Consider the following 20805-nt stretch of genomic DNA (forward strand, 5'->3'; position numbering starts at 1 on the left):
GATGCCAGCAGTGACTCGGCAGACACAGAGATTTGGTATGGAAATAGGCATCTACTGCCTGCCATGCCCTTTGCCAGATGCTTAGACTCTGAGATATTTTTCTGTACGCGATGATCTTGATCTGCCTCTGTAAAAAGAAAATTTCACCCGTTTTGCTCTGCCCAGCAGCTGAGAAGCTTATAAAGGAGAGATGTTTCTCTTTCAGGTAGGACTGAATGTACAGAAACCTTTGCAACCGTCATCTTTTTGAAGTATTTGTAGTTCAATTCAAATTATTTGTACCAAACAAAAGCAAAGAAGCATGAAGTGTGTTGGAAAATACTTAATGATCTCTCTACACCAGTTCATAGAGTGAGTATAAATCCTCTTTCCAGCAAATGGAGACAGGTAATTTATTGCACCCTTGAAGAGAGCAGCTTATTTCTCCACACTTCCTGCCCAGCAAACTCTGCAAGCTGACTCATGGAGGGATGGGAAGCCAAAAGCTGTGCTCCCTCTTTCCTATCTGCTTCTGGAAGGCAGAGCAGCACTGGTGCAGCAGCTGTGCTCGTGCAGAGCTGTTTGGAAATGCCTGGCAATATCAGAGGTTCACAGCCCCCTGCTTTCTCTCCCCTGTGCCATACGTTTTGGAGAGGGTGTTCCCTCTACCTGCTTCTGAGCAGAGGCTGGTACCAGAACTGGCAGTGCAGGTGGAGGTCGTTTCACTCCATCTCTGGTGCTCCTTTCTCCCCCTCTAGCCCCATGTGTGGGACCATATTGCCATCAGAGCTGCAGAGGAGATACTGAGGATGTTACTGGTGCGTACAGCCAGTAGCAATCCCCTGATGGACTGTCGCATGGCCTAGTTTTGAGCCGTGACCTTGGTGCCTATGCATATATTTAACTTTACATGTGTGAGCTAACCCGTGAAAGCCAATGGACTGCTCACATGTGCGAAGCATGTGCTAAAGTGTTTTGCCAGATTGGATACTGTGTCTATAGGGGCTTTGGGTGAACTTGAACCTGTTTTGTTGGGGTGAGAGGCTTTAGATTTCATTATTAAGAATCTGATATGTTACTCTGTCCGAGTGCAGGGTCTTGAAGTTATCTGAAATTCTCATTAAGGCAAGAAGCTAGGAAAAATGCAAATTCCTCCACTAGTAAGGTTACTAAAAATACTATAATTAAATTTTCTAAGTCTTAAAACCGGTAAAATATATTGAGAAAGTGTGGTAGAGGTATAAGTACAGTGTTCTGAGGGTACCGAAGGGACTAACAGCACTTTCTTTGCAGATCTTGAGCTGGAGTATTTGGAGTAGTTAATACAGCTGATATAAAAAAGCATTTTGCGTTTGCCCTACTCTTGATTCATAGGCTGTGACCCTTAATAAATTTTGATGTTGCACACAGTGGAGCTGTTGCTTTCAGAGAAAGCAATGAAAGTAAGCAGGCAAGCAAGAAAGAAAAGGACCTAAAGAATGAACAAACAAGTTCTTTCATAAGGTATTTCTCAGTTGAGATTATTTCTTATTAGGCTCAAGTTGTTCAGGTTCATCATGTACCGTATCTGGCAGCAGTCCTGTAAGTGGGGTTTTGAAAAATGGAGCCAGTTCTGTCTGGTGTTAAAAGCATAAGTGCACTTTGAAAATGTATTTTCTGGAATATATTTCTGAGTAAAATACATTTCATGAAAGAAATTCCATTATTCATATTTTAGAATACCTGGAAGAGAGACTTGCTTTACAGCCTGATACCATAACATACAGCTAGGGATCTTATTTTGCTTAGAGAAATTAAAACCGTGAAATATATTATAAATACCTAAAATGTGATCATGACTCATAACGTTTCCATGAAATACTAAAAAAAACCCCCAACTGGACTGCATTCTTGTTTGTGTTAGTTTTTTCACATCAGTAGACTTAAGCCCAGGTACCCTTGCTGACATGGTCTGAACAGACTGATGCAGGTGAAAGACGCTTGGCTGGCCAAAACTCCTTACTTAGAGGGGAGAAGCTGGAGCGAATGCTGTCCCGCTGCTCCGCTAATCCCACTTTGGGACGCTGCCTCTGACAGTGACTCCGCGATCGCTCGCTGTTCGGTCTTTTGGACCAGGTCACCGGCAAGGCTGTACGCTGTTGATAGCCTCTGAGATGTGGAGTCTGTCCACTTGGGGATCGTGCAGGCCACCAGGCAGATGGCCTGGGGTAAAAAGTATCTATGGAGATGTGTTCAAACCTTTCACTTCCCTGAGGCTCTTTTGGAGGGGAAAAGTAGGAATTGAACATGGGGGAAGTTACCAGAAGTCAGCCTTTAGTAATGGGATGGTTTGTTGAGCAAGGCACTCCTGTGATGGGTCGCACAGTTTGGGAGGGGAGGCAGGGAGCAATTTCTGAGATGCTGCTGTCCTCGTTTCCTTTAGGAGTCGCGTCGGCTTTCCGTTTCGATTTCCTCATCTCCTAAAAGCGGATGAATAGTGCTGTTTCACTACTTGCCTCCAAAGGTTTAATTAATGAGTGGCTGCACTGTGCTTTGAGCATGCTCATTTGCTATGCAAATAGACAGTGATAGTATTTCATTAGTACATGCAAGTGACTGAAGCCTTGCTCCAGTACGGAGTGCTCATACTGGTAACGTACTGTGCCCTGGCTAAGGGGTGTTGCCTCCTCCACAGCACTCTTGCTGTTTGTCAGGTTTGCAGGGTATGGTCTGAGCATGGGCAGGTGGATGCTTAGCAGGATCCATTGACACCACTGGAGTTAAGGTAGTTCACACCTGCCAAGTGTCTTTCCCTGTTTCTAAATGCCAGTCGCTGCGATCTAAAGTAGCTGAGGGAGGGAAGAGAAAGTCTTGAATACTAAAAGGCGAGAGATATGTTTGGCATGTGTTCTCTCCTTATGTTGGGATGAATTCTACCCCTGCAACTGGGAAGTGATGCTTTCAGGAGAACTTAAGTATCATCTTCAAAATTCAGTTAAACTTTTAGGAATAGTCTTTATAAATTAAGGCTACTAGGTGCCTTAACCACTTTTGAACGTGGGATGTGAGACTGAAAACTCTCTGGTCCTGTTAAAAATATGTTCCCAGGCAAAACATCTGTTTGCGTTTGAAGATTAATGCAAAGATATATTTACAGAGTGCCACCACGCTTTTCAATCACATTTGCATTTTTATATCTAAAAATGCATGTTTTCACATGTGCAGTTATTCCACGGAAGCCATTTGCAGTAATTATGTGTAGACTTACAAAAGTCCTGTCTGTGAAGCACAGAGTCAAGTTAGTAGGAGATTGGCATGCCCTCTGGGGTGCTGTTATTACTTTACCAGCCATGAATGGTGAAGAATTTGCTCCCCGTTGTATATTTGACAATGAAACCCTTCTTAAATTCTTCCTCAGAGCCAAGTACAAGACTGTCTTTTAATAAAAAATGTGTTTTTACCCATGTCTATATTTATTTCTTGCAGGAATGCACATGCTGCTCCAAGAGCCACCCACATCCTTCTTGTATACACTGTGTATTTGCATTTGCAGCCTGTCCCAGTGCAAACAGGGGAAGGGGGAAAAATCCAACCTCATCTTTAGAGTTACTTGCCTTCTCCATCTCTAGAATTACTTGGAGATTATCTTGATCACTCATTCAATTAAAATCTGTTGTACTACCTTTTCTAGAAATATGTGCCATGTAAATAAGAGTTATACAAAAGTAACAACACAGTTACGTTGTTACTTTTAAAATCTCTATACCAAATGTTTGGGTCAAGTGCAAGAAAATAATTGTTTGGGTTTTGACATGCAAACCGTTTTTTCCCTTGAGTTCTGCTTTTTCTTCTGCTGTCCTGAAGTGGGGTAGCACTTGAGCATGTACTTAATTTTAAGCATGTGCAGAAATCTTTCAGAATTCAAGGGGATGGGGCATGTGCTTAATGCTTTTTTGAACAATGTTGCTTTTCAGAGTTGAAGGATTTGTAGGAAACCTGATCCTTTAAACTAGCTCCTGTTTATGTATATTTCAATTTTATAATATTGTAAGTTTTTCTCTTCTTTCTTCAGTATCCTCAATGCTCCATCATATAATGAAAACAATACCAGTCATGCCACTCGCAATTACTGAAGTAGGCAGTGAAATTATGTTTTTTTCTGAAGGATGTAAGGAAATCACATAAATCACAGATTTGCAAATGTTTTCCCAGGAGAGGTCTGCAGTAGTTGACTGCATAGAATGACAAAAGTGTTGTTTACCCATAAAAGGGTGGTCATCTCAGCAGGTCAGTGATATTTTTCAAAGACTTATTGTTGATTTTAAAGTAGCTGGTAATTTATTCCTTGAACTCTGGCTTACAAAAATAAAGCAGGGTAAATATTGAGTATAATAAAGGCCGCACTGCCATTCACCATGCACAATGCCCTCACCTTCTCTCTCCCACCAGCTTCTCGCCATTGTTGGCTTCGGCATTTCTCATAGGGCATGAGCTGACCTCCGTGATTATTTATGGCGTTGTTCAGATAAGCCCTTTTTTCACAGGCAACACACAAACGCGCACTCACAAGGGCTGTTATAATTTGCAAGTTCAGCTGTCACTTCCTCTGTTCCCACCCTGCCTTTTGGAAAGATACCCAGTCACACGATACGCTTGAAAAAAGGTTGCTGATTGAGGAAGGATGCAGGAAGGATATGGTTTTGCAGTGATTGCATAAGTGCTGTGTAGGACTTGAAAGCCTTGGGTTTATACGAGGACGAGTTTAGATGTGAATCTCAAAGATGTATTTGTTGTGATTTTTTAAACAAGTCATAACTTTGAGCAGTTTGCCTGCTTTAGAGAACCATGGAGAAACCCGTGTCAACGTGATCCTTTTAATATTAACATGGACGAATATAAATTTGTAATTGGCACCCTGGATTCTCTGCCTCCGTTCCTTCAGAGTGCCCAACCTTATTTCAGAGGAATTGTCTCCAAAGCTTCTGTTCGAAATTGTCAGATGCGATCATGTCTAAGCAAATGTACTTCCCATCAAAATCTTTTGGGAGTTTTGCCATTTGCCTCAGATGGAGATACTTAGGCTAACACAGAGATCCTTCCAGAAGATGCTGTGCTCCCCCTCAGTGAAGTCCGAAGGCCTGAAGACCCTAAAACTTCATGTCACCCATTACTGTAATGAGAGCATATTTACTGCTATAAAATGAAGGAGCTGGGGCATGGGGGTTTGTATTTTAAAGCTTTGTTTTGGTCATTCCATGTTCTGCCAACATCTAACATCTGTATTTATTTTTTTAACTGTCCTTAATAGCTTATATGCGTCTCCTCAGTTCCAAGAATAATGCTTGATTTCCTGAATTTATAGGTTGCAATAAAATCTATTCGTAAGGACAAAATTAAGGATGAACAAGATATGGTTCACATCAGACGGGAGATTGAGATCATGTCATCCCTCAGCCACCCTCATATCATCACCATATATGAAGGTTAGTGAATGCGATTCTCTTCCTTGATTGCTCTGTTACATTCTGGCAGACCTGATATTCATGTTTCTTGAGACCATACACCAAACAAACCCCTACTCCTAGCGTAACCTATCCTTTACCAAAGAGACTGTTTTGAGCGCTACCTTCCCGCTGAACCGCCAGTGTTTCACAGATGCATAACCCTTTGCCTGGAGGAGCCTCTTCATGCATGACTTGATCACTGTGTCCATGGCAGGTGGGAAATCGTTGCATGTATCACCTCATCTCCTTGCTCCCACTGGACAGTTCAGTTTAATTTCACCCTCACTCACCAGCCTTTAAACCAGTCCTTGTATACTTTATTTTCCCTGGACCGCACAAGTCCAGTCTCATCTGCCCTAGGCCTTTGGTCCTCCCTTTCCTGCTGGTTAGCCTTGCTGCTTCTGTCGTCGCTGCTTTTTTCCCCTGAATCCCAGCACCCACTTCCTATCCACCACTGCACGATTTCCTGTCAGTCTGGTCGCTGGCTTACCATTTCAGTTTCCTCATCCTGTCTTCCCCCTCTAACTCCTTTCTTCCTGGGACACAGCCAGGAAGCCTGCTAATTCCTGCCTCCAGGAGCTGCTCCCTGGTCCTACAGCAAGTAGCAGGAAGCCAGGGGCATTCCTCCCTGATTTGCCTGTTTGTTTGTTTATGTATTTATAGTGTCACTCTGTGGTAAAATCTCCTCCTCCTTCCTTCCTTCCTCAAGTAACGTCCTAGCTCTAGCAGGGGTGTTTGAGACGGGTACGTGCTAAAAGATACCGTCCAAGAGGTCTGCTGCTGCAAGGAGGGTGGCTGTATGGTGGACCCAGGGTGTGGGCTCTAGAGGTTCGGAGGGACCTGGGTTTGGCAGCCTTGTCCTCGGGGGTCAACTCTTTCCCTGTGTGCAGAACAGGCAGCCTGAATTTAGCCCTTCGTATTTACATATCCATGAGGTAAACACACAAGGTGATGATACGTATATGGCAGCTCCGCTCTGAGAGTTGATACGACTGATTAAAACGAGCTGGCTTGGAGTACTGTTACAGTATCACATATTGAGTTATTCAAAAGCATGTTCTTATACTTGAAAAGAGATGAATATCTGTCTTTTTATTGAATAAACTCATAACAGGATCTGGGAACAGAAAAGGGGAGGGATGCTGTGTCAGCATGTGGGTTGCAAATGGAACAAAAGTTATTTCAAATGTGCACGGGAACTCAGAAAGAAAAAAGATAAAGCATGCTGCGGTCCTTTGACCAATTGCCCTTCTCGTCCTTAGTTTAAATAGTTTTTACTGAGTTAAAACATTTGTAAAAGTTAAAAAGATTACAGCATTTTTAAGAAGCAGACAATGATGTCCCGCGAGAGCAACTTTCCCCTCTGGCCCCGCAGAGGGAGGAGCAATGCTTCTGCAGCAGAGCCAGTCAGGCTCTGCGATGGAGGGTTGATCCTGTCTGCAGGAGGGTGAGCGCCTACGGTAGGTGATGTTGCGGTCCTCTTATGGTTTGTCAGCCAGCAGCAGCGCTTTGTGGCGAAAAACCTGAAGGCAGTTTTTTCCTCTCATTTCTGGGAAATTTTCCATTTTGTTACTGGTTTGTTTCCTTTTTGTTTCCTAGAAAGCAGAGCAGCCTTTCATGGCTTCTTATGTTTAATTCCTGGCCTGAAGGGGTGGGCAGTGGAAGTCAGCTTCTTGGTTGGACTGCAGACGAGAGCTATAGCAGCTATACAGCTCATCCAGCCTTTCCAAGCAAAGTCGGTATTTGGCCTTTAGCAGCCAATGCTGTAACTTAGATACTGTAGCACTGGGAAGACGTGTGGTTGCGCAGCTGAATCCAGAGGAGCAGTTACGTACTGCCCAGAGATAAGGATGTGAGCTGAGGGATCCTTAGGCATGTGCTTCATTTTAAGCTGAAGAGTACTTGTGGTGAAGTTAAGGGACTACATCTAAGACTGAAGTATTTGTATCCTCTTGAAGTCAGATTTTAAATGCATGGCTATTCCTCTTGAGTGATGCATAAAAAGTAATAATATTGCTATCCTCTGACACAAAATGTTGAAGTTATTCAGTCCTCAGGGACGGACTTAATGTCACCAAATTTAAGCCATCCAACATTAAGGCAGTTGGCGTATGCTAGAAGTCTAGCTTCCCTCTCTAGTCAAGAGAGATCAGCATCTACACAGGGTGGTTTGCTCCCTCCTGGGAGATATTTTTTCAGATAGGTGGGATAAATGACATACTGGAGGCTCTTGTAGGCTACAGATGGAGTCTAGCTGACTAACTTAGATCAGATGCTTGACTTTTAAACTGAAGCCACCCCACAGGTATTTTTCTTCTCTTTCACTAATTTCTACTGTATGTTTTTTAGACTGTCACTGCATGTCTGACAGCACTCTTTGCAGGTGCCAGGTTGCACAGATCTACCCAGCATGGACAACGCTGTATCTCCCTGTGATATCTTCGAAAGCTCTTTGTGCTGCATTTACAAACATGTGTTTTCTTTAAGTAGGATCCTTGTTTAGGTATCCTTTTGACCTGCCTGCTTAAGAGCAATTAACCTCTGAATTTGTCAACTTGATGTAAACACAGGCTTATCTTTTTTTTTTTTTTTTTTTTTTTGGATACTGAACAAATTCAGATGTGTGGAAACAAAGCTTTCCAGTTTAGAGATATTTTTTTGTAACCTAATCAAAAGGCATGTACCTTGCCCGTTACTGCAAGGGCAGATGTACAGTTGTGACTCCAAAGGAATTCCATCCTCTCAGCAGGGCTGTAATTGGCAATCTGTCGAGCGCGGCTGTGAGGGAAGTGCTCTTTCAAGTGACTCTAAACTCCTTGAAAGGGACTGGATAAATGACGCTGGCTGTGCTAGCAGTGTTCTGATTTCAGCACATAAATTTTAATTTATAGAATAATGCCTCTGCCCATTCATCTGTCTGTCTCCCTCCCTGCCCCCCACCCTTTTCTTGCCCTGTTTCATTTTTGCTTTGAAAACTCCAGGATTTGATAATAAAGCCTTTGAGAGCTAACATATTTTTCCAGGGGTAGCCTGAGTGCAAAATCTATCTCATCTGGCAATACTTTATAAAAGTTAAACCAGGGAAAGAGCATCAGACCTGGTTATGCAAGCATTTAAACATGTGTTGGACCAACCATGAGAGTGAAGTTACACTTGGTACATTCAGGAGTGAGCTGTTGAGTGGTTGTAGTGTGAAATACAGTGCCTACGTGAGCATAGATTTGTCCTTGGTCATACAGAAAAGTCCACCCTTTTGCAAAATGCACTTAAAAATTAGCAGATTATTAGCTAACATGCATGTAGAAGTAGTTTAATGAAGATATTCCCTGAAAAATGAATAAATATTAGGATCACAATTTGGTGCCCATGGAACACAATGGCATTAATGTGTACGAGTAAATGAAGGAAAGCATGTGCTGAAGAGCTTTGCTGGATGGGGGGCAGGATGCTTAGAACAGTGGTGGACCCTTCACAGCAACAAGGCACAAAAAATGGATTTCCCATGTAAGAGGGGCTTCTTACTTTTTTCTTAGGTTGCATTTTTGGTACTCTTAAGAAACAGCACAGAGATTCTCCATCATGTATCTACCAGTCCACAGTTATTTGAGCTAGGTTGCATGCTTCAGTTAATCAGGAAACTGGTTCAGGTCTTCTGTACTTTCAAATCCCAAAGGCAATGGAAGAAAATCTGACAGTGCGTAAAGGTGGTGGCATAGTATTTCACGATGCCAAATACATGTTCAGTCTCACGCTTTGAGCCAGACTTCATGCAACAAAAAACAAATGCACACTTGGTGATTCAGACACACATAGGCCTGTCTCCAACACAGGGCCCCTTCAGTTGTGTCAGTCAAGTCACCATGTCAACAGCGAAAGCAGCCGCATTGCCAAACAGCTGCCTGGGTGGCAGCCAGTGAGGTGCGGGGACAGGAGCCATTGCCGACAAGCTGTGTCCCCCCCAGCAGCGCCAGCTCGGGCAAGTGTCCCCCACTGTCAGCTGCGATGAGCACCCCTGGATGTGGCAGGCAGCTGGGAGCTGAGGTGGCAGCTTGCACCGTTGGCAGGTTTGTGCGTGGACAGAACAGAGTTATGTGTCCCAGGCTGGCAGTGCTGTGGGGGCAATTCCAGCCTCTGTAATTGAAACAAACTTTGGTGCCCAGTGACTTCATCCCTTCTGTGCAAAACACCTGAAAAAGTCAAAAGTCCCTTAAAACATCACGTGAACAACTGGTCTTTAAACGAGAATGATGAAAGTTGGAAAGCTGGAACGATTCTTTTTTTTTTATTTAGCCAAGAGAAAGTACTTCAGCAGTGACACTGTTTAACCACATTTCTAATTGATTTCCTCTAATTCTGTAGGCTTTTGACCTTCGAGTACTTTACTCCATTGTTTTCAGTTGATAATGTCCAAGAACATAAAGTAATATTTCAAGAGTCTGGCAATAGTAATGAAACAAGTATAAACAAACTTAACTCTTTAGTTACCATACCCCACCTTTATGAATTTCCTGTCATTCAGGGTGATAGTCTAAACAACATTTTGTCGGACATGACATGAACTCAAATGGGTGAGATCACTGGCAGGTCCAATTCAGATGTCAAAATGATTGCAAGCAATGATGAAATTTATTTCTGTCTTTCTATTTACACAGTCCTCCCACTGCAATATAAATGTTTGCTTGTCTGAAGTTCCTCAGCAGTTTGTAATAATTAAAAAAAAAAAGGGGGGGAATTAGGTCTTGTATTCTTTGCTGAAACAAAAGACAATTAGTGTAATCTGTTATTGTGGCCGATTAGCAACTCTCATTTTTCCTTCATTTTTAAAGAGTAGACCATCAAAATATGCATATCCTCAGTCTCATTCTCTGAGATACAACCTTGGCAAGGATAATGGTTCTCGTTCTGATTTAATCTCCTCACTGGGGAGTAAATTCTAGCATGCTGTCTGATTTAAAATGATTATTGTAGGATCTTAACTACATTCCTTTCATTTAGGAAGGGATGCAGTTCCGCTGAATAAGGCTATAATTCAGGAAGATAATTTAACACAAGCTTAACTTTAAAACACATACTTTATATCTCGCTATCTTCAATTATAATTAATCGTATGCATAAATGTATGCATATGCATACAAGTGGTTTTCTACATTGGACCTTGGATATTTTCATGTCTTCTGTATGCTCTATTAAAAAAAAGTCATAAAATAATAATAATAACAACAACCACCAAAATAAAAAAAATACACCAAGGGGCTATAAAGCTTTCAAAGCAGTCAAGAGCAGAGAAGGCACATCAGGCTGAATTTCTAAGGTAAAAAACACTCTTCAGTACTCACATATCTTTCTGAAGAATAATTCGAACCTTATTACACAAGTGAGGTAATTGGGTCATACATGACTTTTCTGAATGAAAAGGTTATTCTAGTCTGCATCTCCAAAATTAAAAACAAACTTGCTTGTTCTTTTGATTTGGCTGACCTTTAATAAAAGAGCATTTTGTAGCAGTGGAAAGGTACTTCTGTCTGCGGCTGTTAGGAGAGTAATAAAAATACCGCTGAATGGAAAGACACCAGATGGAAGGAATGTCAACATACTGGAACTAATTTAGGAGATTGCTCTGATAGAGAGCAAAGGCATGAGGAGAATTCAGATGGTTCCAGTGCGAAGAGATTGGCCGCCCCTCTTAAACTAACAAACTAAAATCCTTACCCCAGGGTTACATGTAAACCAAATGGAATCAGCCCACAAGGAGGTAGTCCATTAAGGGGGGGGGAATCCACCCCCCTCGGCACCCACTCTGAGTTTAGCATCCTGCAAGCTTGGAGGAAGTGCAAAAGCCTTCTGCTTTGTTTTGCTTCTTGAATTTGGTAGTAAAGAAGTCAAAAGAAAACTGTCCTAATAGAGAGGTGTACAATGTATTGTTAAATCTTTCTGACTGATGTTTGCAAAACCAGGCCTGTGTGGGCTTTCAACACTTTTAGGGGCAAGTCCATCTTAGCATTTAAGAGGGATACTGAGTACGTTCATCAGTGTCAATCTTGTCCCGTGGAGTTTCAGCGGAGATGACTTAGGTGTCGCTAAAGGGAAGAATTTAGCAGCAAGGTTGAAAAGAAGAGTGCTGATCAGCAAGAGGTCCCTCCACAGCCAGTGCTATTTGGAAAATGGAAAGCTGTAGGTAGAAGCTGAGTTCATCATTTAACGGCCTCTAAATATAAATAAGTGGAGAGATTATATCCAAGAACTATTGCTATAGTAGAACAGCCTGTGAAAGAGAGGTTGTTGATGTTACAGAATGTACTTTGTCTCAGATATGTCTTTGGTAGTGAGAAGTGAAGTTTCACGTTTATATTCTTCAATGAGCTTTGAAGCCAGCAGGTTTGGTTTCAATTATCAGCCTAGAAGTATAGAACTTTCTTTCTGTCATTTCTTAAACAAACAAACAAACAAACAAACAAACAAACAAACAAACAAACAAACAAACAAACAAACAAACAAACAAACAAACAAACACGTTAGCGTTAAGGGGGGAGTTTAAAGAAAAGCTGTAAGAAATCTTTCTTTCACCACTGCATCTTAAGCATCCCTTGCTGCTTGGGTAGAGTGCTGCTCTTAGCCTCTGCTAAGGCTCTTGTGGTAAACAGATCAAGTCCAAGCAAGCTTGTAGCCCCCTGGAAAATGCTGTTTCTCCATGTTGCTGTGACTCATCTCTTAGTACATTAACACAGTACTCTTCCCTATCTCCTGGGGATATAATCACATCGTTCCTTGCACCTTGTGGTACATCCCGTTCCTGCTCCCTGGTTCCTGATGTGCTCTCACAGTGCTGTCCCTCACTCCTCCCCTCTGGCCAGGTGGAAGCATAGCTGTCTCAGAAGTCAGTCCTTCATCCTGCAGGCTCTGTCTGCAAAGGAGCGCTATCATTTTGCAACCACTGCCCTGCACTGCTTGAGTGCTATGGCTGAGGTAGTGCGGCAGCCCTCCCACCACACCGAGCTCTTCTTGCAGCTCTCTCAGCGTAACTCAGCTTGCAGAGTGGTGGAAATAAACACAGTAGCTCAGAAATAAATGACACAGCTTGTAGCAAACACTAATATGTGGAGCTCATGCCTCGTATCTAAGCAATGCCTGACTCTTGATTTGTGATTGACAGTCTATCTCTCTTGCTACCATGTTCTGGGTGTTGGTACTGACAGTTCTCCACTTATCTTATTTGGCCAGCTGTTTGCAGAGTATTGATGGTTTGAAAGAAGCAAGAGCAGCCCCACCCTTCTTACACATAACCTCCCTCCTTCCCTTGGCCTTGGTCAGGGTTGAGGAGCAGGCTTGTAAAACATGGCTGTCCCATCAACAGTGAGCTGCGGGGCATTCCTGGGGTGCAGTATCCTGACGAAGCCGTGCTTCTCCATCGGCGGTAGCTGCAGCCAGGCTTCAGGCACACTTGTAGGCGGGGGTGAGTTTCAGAATGAATATGCAGTAGGATGGCAGGTAATAAATCATCCACAATGAAAACAAAGAGTGAACCAAGCAGTCCCAGAAGCTATATGGAGGCAATCCGTCCGTCATCAGCCTGCAGGTTACGGCCCAGGTGTTAACAGGGCAGTATATTTATTACCTCATTATTATTTGCAGTAAGTCAATCCAACCTTTAATTAATGCCCTTCTCTCTTCCCCCAGCCGCTGGCCACAATGCTTTCTTGGAGCATATGTTTATAAAACTACATACTGTGCTCAGAAGGGAAATTCAGAAGTGTCTGTGTGAAGCCTGCCTGGCATCCTAACTGCTGCTGTGAAAATTAGTGGTGTACATGGCTGATAGTCTGAGACTTGCCAGAATACCACCTTGTCACGTGCCTGATTGTTTTGACCAATAAATTCCTCTTTAAGATTGTGTGTGTGTGTGTATAGACATAAATCCTACTGCCTTTCCACTCCCTGCTCCTTCAGTGGCAGCTCCCATTTAAGATGTTTATGTCTACTGTTCAGCTCCCTCTCTGCAGGAAAGTAGCTGCATGTACTCTCATGAGATTCAGCTGATGTGATGGAGGTGCTCTAAACTGAAATGATGCAGTTGTAAAAAATACCTCCCATCTCCCTGGAAAAAAAAAAGATTCTCCATTCATCTCTGCTCCTTGATGAAGAGATCAATTGCTGTTCATTTCTGTAATCGTTCAGCTGTGATGATGCTGAGGAGGCCTCTGTAATGCCAAGGGTAGCGTCCTTCTCATAATGCTCCCTTGGGAAGAAAAAGATGTGCCAATTTGTCATGAGTGTACTGGTAAACTGAAGCTGAGTTACTGGGGTGCTTCTACTCTCATTGATTCTAGTGTGGTTTTGTGACAAAAATTCAAAGTTTGGAACAGTGATTTATGCTTTCCTAAATTAAATTTTAAGGTATTGACTCAGTTTCATAGAGGGCATAAGAGAAAATTTTAAATGGAAAGTACTTTTAAATGCACGTTCCTCCAAACCAAGTGCTTTCCACTTAATTTCTGTAGAAATGCAGGAAAATATGTCTGGATCAGGACTTGTGTTAATATGGCAAATTTTAGTCCAGAAAAGTCAGATTTGGGAATTTAAAACTTCAGAACATCAAGGAGGATTTAGGAAAGCTCTCATGACTGAGCAATGAAGGCAAAACTTTAATAAAAACACTGTCTGGAAGAACGCCCCGTCATAGCAGGGCTGTTATTGCTGTTATTGTCATTGTTAGCACTGAATACCTGGTAGGGCATCAGCAGTTGGGGGAGCCGAGGGCCCCTTCACCCCCATCTGTGGCCCTCTGGTGAGGCAAACATGCCCCTGAGCTCAGGGTGGTCCTTGGCTGGTACTGCTTGGAGTGTGCGCTCCTGTGAGAGTCCACTGAGATCAGGGGTGCCATGTGGTGACTTTCCCTATATGTGCCTGATATAGTAACCCGTAACTCATTGAATCAGCTGGGGGTTTTTTGGGTGGAGGATGACTGGTTTTGGGGTTGGCTTGTTTTTCTTTTTTTTAATTTTAAATCAAATCTCTTAAATAAGAGCATTTTTAGTGGCTTATCTCAGCTTGCTGAAACTGTTTCTTTTTGCCTCCCCAAACAACCCTGTATCTAACAACCCTTTCCAAGCTCAGAGAAGTGCGCGTGTGCGTTACTGCTTTATTGGTAGCACATCACGGCACTTCCCTATATGACAGAGGGCATGTTCAGTTTTTCCCAGACGATATCAGTCTGTCGTTCTTGGAGAGGATACTGTAAGTACAATCCATCCAGAGACGGCCCTTCCAGTTTCCGAAGTTTATTGCTAATGAGGATGCACATAGGATGTAATCACTGGCAGGAGCCTCTGCTTCGGGGTACAGTGAGGCCAGCAGACAAGGAAGCTGCCAATTTTATCTGGCTGTTCACTCTCCCTTTTATCAGAGTTGTTTGGCTGGAGTTCAGGGGTGTTAGAGTGAACTGCAGAGGCTTTGGCTTGTAGACTTGAGTGACAAGGTGTGAGAGGACATGAGACAAAGCCTAAGAGCAGCAAATATCTGCATGTTGAGAGAGTCAGCTTCACATTTCACTGCAAAAGCTGAAGCTGTTTTTTTTTAGAAAAACTGTAAGGGCTACTCCTGAGCTTTGCTAAAGAGATGTAGGAAGGTATCATTCCAGTAGGGCTGGTCAAAACTAGCACCCATTTGTAATAACCCCTATAGCTTCATTAATTTACAGATGCTTTACTGCCAGCATGACCTGGCCTCATCAGGCTGCTGCCACAGATAAAAAGAGAAGGAAAATCACCATGTTTTAATATGAGCAGTGGTTATTTACAGCAGGTGCAGTCAGTTTCCAGTGGGTTGCAGTGGATTTTTGGTGTCAGAAGGGAAAAACTATTTAGCAGCCAGGGCATTATGGCAATTTGAGACTACTCACAGCCTGCTTTACTAGATTAAGTGTTTAGTTATCTGCAACTCTCAGTGAAGTCCTTGACAGCATGTGGCACAGAGTACCCTCAGCCCCAAAGAACAGTTAAGTTGTGACGTGTATTAGATGAATGTTCCTTGCACTGCTTATGTGGGAGTTGCGCATTGCTGCCAGCTCTGTGCAAGTGGCAAAGAACATATCTACAGCATGCAATGGGACATGCGGCAGAGGCAGGAGATAAGTAAGCTCAAGGATGGGTTGGGTGCGTGAGACGGGGTGCAGAGCCCTACTGACAAGAGCTGTACAGCTCCAGAGACGTTGCTGCCACTGCTAGCTCAGGTGTCCGTGCCCACCACGCACAGAGTTGTGCTGGAAGAGGACACATGCATTAATTGACTTGTTGGATTTTGATGGTAGGTGAAAGCCAACCGTCGTTGTAAGCCAAATGGCAATTCTGTATCAGTTAGTCACTGAAGACAGGGTTTATTATGCCTTCTATTAACTCTTTCCAAATGATGTGATAGCTGCTATTTCCTTCTGTCCTCTGGCCTCAAGAGGACTACTGGTAAGAGGTAGTCCCTGCTGGAGCTGGGGTTAGTATTCAGATGTCGTGGACACAAGTGTCCACCTCACCTCAACTCATTAGGATTAAGTTGACTTTGCCGCCTGTGACCCCATATTATAGAGGTAAAGACCTCCTTCTACATAGCCATGTCAAAGTGAAGATAGCCTCAACATCCTTCTCTTGGTCTGAAATGTTGTAATCTTCCCCTGAAAAAATTTAGCTTTGGAGCTTGCTTTTTGCAGCGGGGTTGGTAGTAAATCTCTCCAGTGATGACATAGGATGTGTTCAGTCATCCTAAGTCTTCTTCACCCTTTAAAGTGTCAGTTTTCAAATGTATTGAATCAACGGTGGTGTGGTTTTTTTTTCCTTTTATCCTGTGCAGTGTTTGAAAATAAAGATAAGATTGTGATCATCATGGAGTATGCAAGTAAAGGAGAGTTGTATGATTACATCAGTGAGAGACGGCGACTGAGCGAAAGAGAGACAAGACACTTCTTTCGACAGATAGTCTCTGCTGTACATTACTGCCACAAGGTGAGCAAAGGATTCGATGTTAAAAAATGCAATTTGAAGGCTGAGTAGTGACTTATGTATTTCAAAGCATGTCTGAGGCAACAGCATTCGTTAAGTATGACAGGATATGATTATATCAGTACAACAGGAGATCTTCATTAAAAGTGCTACAGTAGTTCACTGCCTGTTTTTAAAGACTAAGGATGTTTTCCTGTGTTGTGGCAGATACCAGCCACTCCCTTACATTAGCCCTACGTTGCATTTTTGCCTTGGAAATAATTCTCCTGACATTAAAAAAAATAATTAACAACATACACTAGAAAAGGCATATCATAGGACTTCTACAACATTAATATTAATACATTCAGACAACTTATAGTTTGCAATTAGAATATGCAAGTGAACAACTTTAGAATAGGAGATAAAATATATGAAAGAAAAAAAGCCCAGGGAAAGGTATGAGAGTTTGTGTACGAGCTTTAGCATGTACTCATTCCAGACAGGCAAAAGTAACGTTTCCAGGTGTAGCAGGAACACTAGAAAGATACCCTTTGCTAATGACTTCATCCATCATGGTACCCACTAGACCGATAATTTAAGCAATTAAACCCAAGGTAGCTGACTGGCTGTTGCCATGGGCCTTTTATCCTTGCTTATGAACCAACTACATAGAGCCAAAACTTGCATGAGGCTAAAGGCAATGCGCAGCTAACACAGTTTTTTATTTGAATTCTTAAATACTTTGATCTCCACTTGAATTCTGATAAACGGGTCATTTTCAAAGTTCTCACTGCACAGTGCTAAAAAGATGCAGCACCCTTCCCTGTGCAGTTAATTTTTCCCAAATTTCTTTAAAGAAGGCTCTGACCTAAACCCAGCTTGTTTGCTTCCATCCCTAACATTTACAGTCCTTTAGGATTATAACTCCCCCGATCCACGTGGCTGCACGTTGAAGGAAGGAGGGCTTTTGTAAGGACTAACGTCATTGACAGATATTGTTTTCTGGTGCCTGGGAAGAATATATTGCTTTCACACAGTGGGGGCAGGATCTGGGCTGGAATTAAGTTCCAAAAAGACACCCCCTAGCCCCCCACCCTCCCTGCTGTTTTAGAAGCTTTGTGGGAGGACGGATTCCAGTCATTCTTCCCTTAACCACACACCAAGTGACTAATGCATCGCCTGTCACTAGTCACTGGGCCGTGAGTGTTATGACAGTGAAGTCAGCCCTGAAATGTAGATGCAAAGACCACCCTGCCAGCTCACCTTTAATTTTCCTGATATTTTCTCATGTTCTTCCCCCTGTTTTTTTCTTCCTTGTTTCAGAATGGTGTTGTCCACAGGGACCTAAAATTGGAAAACATCCTTCTTGATGACAATTTTAATATTAAGGTAAGATTCTTTTTCTCAGCTTCTCAGAATGGATTTGCATTTTTTTGTAACATTTTTGTCCAAGGTATTGGAAGAGCCAGTGTTATGGCAACAGCTACTAAGCAACAGCATCTGGCAAGAGGCTCAGGGGTTTGGAGGTTGGGGAAGGAGCACCACTGGTGACTAGTCATACACGCTAAATGAAGCTTTGCATAATCTGGGGGAGAAGGTCCTATCCTGCCACCCATGGGCCACGATGCTCAAAGCCACATCTATTTACTGGTAGGAAACAGCAGAGCACTCCATGCAGTCGGGTTATTGTACAAGTGATATTATTGCTGGCTGCTGCTGGGGCTAGGAAAAAGCTCTCCTGGTCTAAGGGTTCAAGTGCCTCCTACAGAACACTCTGAATGTCCTTTTGATCATGGCTGGAAAATAAGCAAACAGAGTTTCAAAATAAACCTAGTAAAGCACATGTGCTTCATTAGGAAATGGCCTTGGAACTCCAGACACAAACGTACACTTTGGATAGTGATGTCAGTGATGTCGTTTCCATGTCATTTCTCCCCAGTGAAAGCATGGGAATGACCTTTTTGCCCTTCTATTTTTTTTTCCTAATAGCTGTAGCACAAGGATAAATCATGCACAGATGAGTGTAGTTTCAAGGTGGCTGAACCTGTTTCACTTTCAGCTTTGTTCCTCCCTGGGTAGCTGGATGTGAGGGTGGCTGGGTGCGCTCATCTAAGGGCAAATAGAGGGAGGGATGCCAAAGAGTTTCTGCTGATGCTTGGGCATCCTTGCTTAATTAGCAAAGCAAAAGGAGGAACTCCCTGTGTAGCCAAGTATCTAAATAGCCTGGATCTTCATTTTGACTCCACTGAAAGCCATAGGGCTGCACGCACTGCCTTCGGCGCTGCATGCTGGAGAGATTGTCTTCATTTTAAGCTGATGTGCAATGGAAATGGAAAGTAACATATGGTAGCTGCCATCTGTGTAATGCTGATGACAGAAGCTAACTTGGATCAACTAGTGGATCAAAGGCACATAAATATGTGGCTTCTAAAAATAGGCTTTTAGAGAAGGCCCATCCAATGCAATACTTGGATGTTTTGCTGTTAACATACAGTGTTAGAGCGAACCTCACCACTCCTGTTCCTACAGGGACACTGGCTGCAGCAGCTCAAGCTGTTCTCAGCAGCGCTGAAAACAAAAAGTAGCCTTTCTAGGACATTGTATACGAAACAGGCTTCCGCAGGCAGGATGACCTTTCTTTCCGCATTACATGCCAAACCATCTTCCCAGCTAATCAGAGAATTCTTGAGAGAAAAGAGGAATTTGGGGAATTTGCTAGCTGCGGTGGCCTGGATCTCTGCACTGTGGTCCTCATATGCAAAACCAATCACTTCCCCAAGCCTCTGGGGAGCTGTGCTTTGTCAGAAGGCTGCGCTCCCTCCCCTCTCTTCTTTATGAGAGTCTAACCGTCCTGTGGGGAGAGCGGGAGGATGGGGCAGGGACGGGTAGTGTTGTGTTCACCACCAGACCATGGAGGTGACCCAGGGGCTTCAGAACCACAGAGGCATTTCAGCTGCCGTAGCGAGTGGCACTGCTGTGGGAGAAATTTGGGTAGCTGCAACTCCCCACATCCCTCCCAATCATTTTGACGTCTTTCTTGAAGGCTGCTCTTTTCTGAACTGGGCTGTGTTTAAGCTGCCGTGTAGGTATTTTGCATATTTCCATCCTCTCCTCAGTTACTTCTCTGCAAGCCATAAGGCACATCTCTGAGTGGGCAAGGCTGCCACAGCGTGGGTAGGTGGCTGCAAACGCCCTTGTTGTCCCCTGGTAACTATTTCTGCAAGGGGTGAAAATGAAGCTAAAATATAGATTGAGCTTGGGAAGCAGTTTAAATTTTCTACATCTCACTATCAGTAGTGTTTGTATTTGACTTACTTCAAGAGATTTCTTTTTGTATTGTTTTCCTTTTTCTCCCCACTCTCTTTTTTTTACACCTGGTGACTAAGATTGGCTTTGAATACTTGATGTTAAGCACACTGCCACTATTTCCCTGATGCTGAAGCTTTGAATATGTTACTGTGGTTTCTATGTTACTTGCACAGAATTTTACTTTCCCCTTTTTCTTTGTTTTGCTAAACAGTAACCGTTGGCAAGGAAACACATATGGAGCTGTAAATTATTTATTAGGAGTAAAGTTATCAGGTCCTCATTCTGAGAGTATTTATATATGGTTTATTCAGGCAGAAAAAGAGAAATATTCAGTTTGGGGTTTGGTACTGATTGATGGCTTCAAATATGCAGTGGAAGGCATTTTCTAGAAATGGAGTGATAGTCTCATCTGTACTTTCCCAGTATTTATATTTCATTCAGTGGATTACAAACCACTTACAAAATTGGCAGTTTGATTTGAAGAATGAGAAAATGAAAGGAAATCCTTTGTTCTTGGGTGCAACGTGTAATTAAATACATGGTTCCGAAGAAGCCAGTGATCTATACATTATGATATACACAGACGTGTCACAGTAATGTGAAGTAAAAATAAGATATTGTAAAAATAGATCCATGTATAGCAACTTAAGCAATACGTTTATAACAGGAAATAAAGAGGACAAGTAATCCATTAGAAATTATTATCTGACCTAAAAGGGCCCCAAGCCATTTTACATGATACCACACTAACTTGGAAACCATTCTTAAATTTTAGCTAATTAAATGAAGGTCATGAAGCAGCATATGTATCCGTAATTGGCTTTTTTTTTTTTTTTAAGAGTTACAACAGTGAGGAAAAGTCTCTGGAAACAGAGTCCTGTGTTGGAGCAACTAGGAAACACCAGTGTCTGAAAACTGTCAAAAAAATGACATGTTTTGAAGAGTTCTGCAGGTCCACAGGCTAGAGGTAGAGGGTGATTAGGGGAAGAAAGTGATTTGATCTGTGGTATATAATTATATTTTTCAGGGATTTGGTGTATGCAATAGTATTTCCTGCAAACTATTACTTG

The 20805-nt window shown here is 42.7% G+C and overlaps 1 protein-coding gene across 1 annotated transcript in view; it reads left to right on the plus strand.

Moving 5' to 3' along the window:
- NUAK1 (NUAK family kinase 1) overlaps positions 1-20805 on the plus strand; it is a 49536-nt gene that overhangs the window by 19033 nt on the left and 9698 nt on the right. Inside the window, exons 2-4 of the mRNA XM_064455914.1 lie at positions 5321-5441; positions 16296-16447; positions 17750-17815. Of these exons, the coding sequence (XP_064311984.1) occupies positions 5321-5441; positions 16296-16447; positions 17750-17815 (339 nt within the window). The remainder of the gene's footprint in view (positions 1-5320; positions 5442-16295; positions 16448-17749; positions 17816-20805) is intronic.

Source organism: Phalacrocorax carbo, chromosome 1 (assembly GCF_963921805.1).
Source record: "Phalacrocorax carbo chromosome 1, bPhaCar2.1, whole genome shotgun sequence".
Classification (NCBI taxonomy): domain Eukaryota; kingdom Metazoa; phylum Chordata; class Aves; order Suliformes; family Phalacrocoracidae; genus Phalacrocorax; species Phalacrocorax carbo.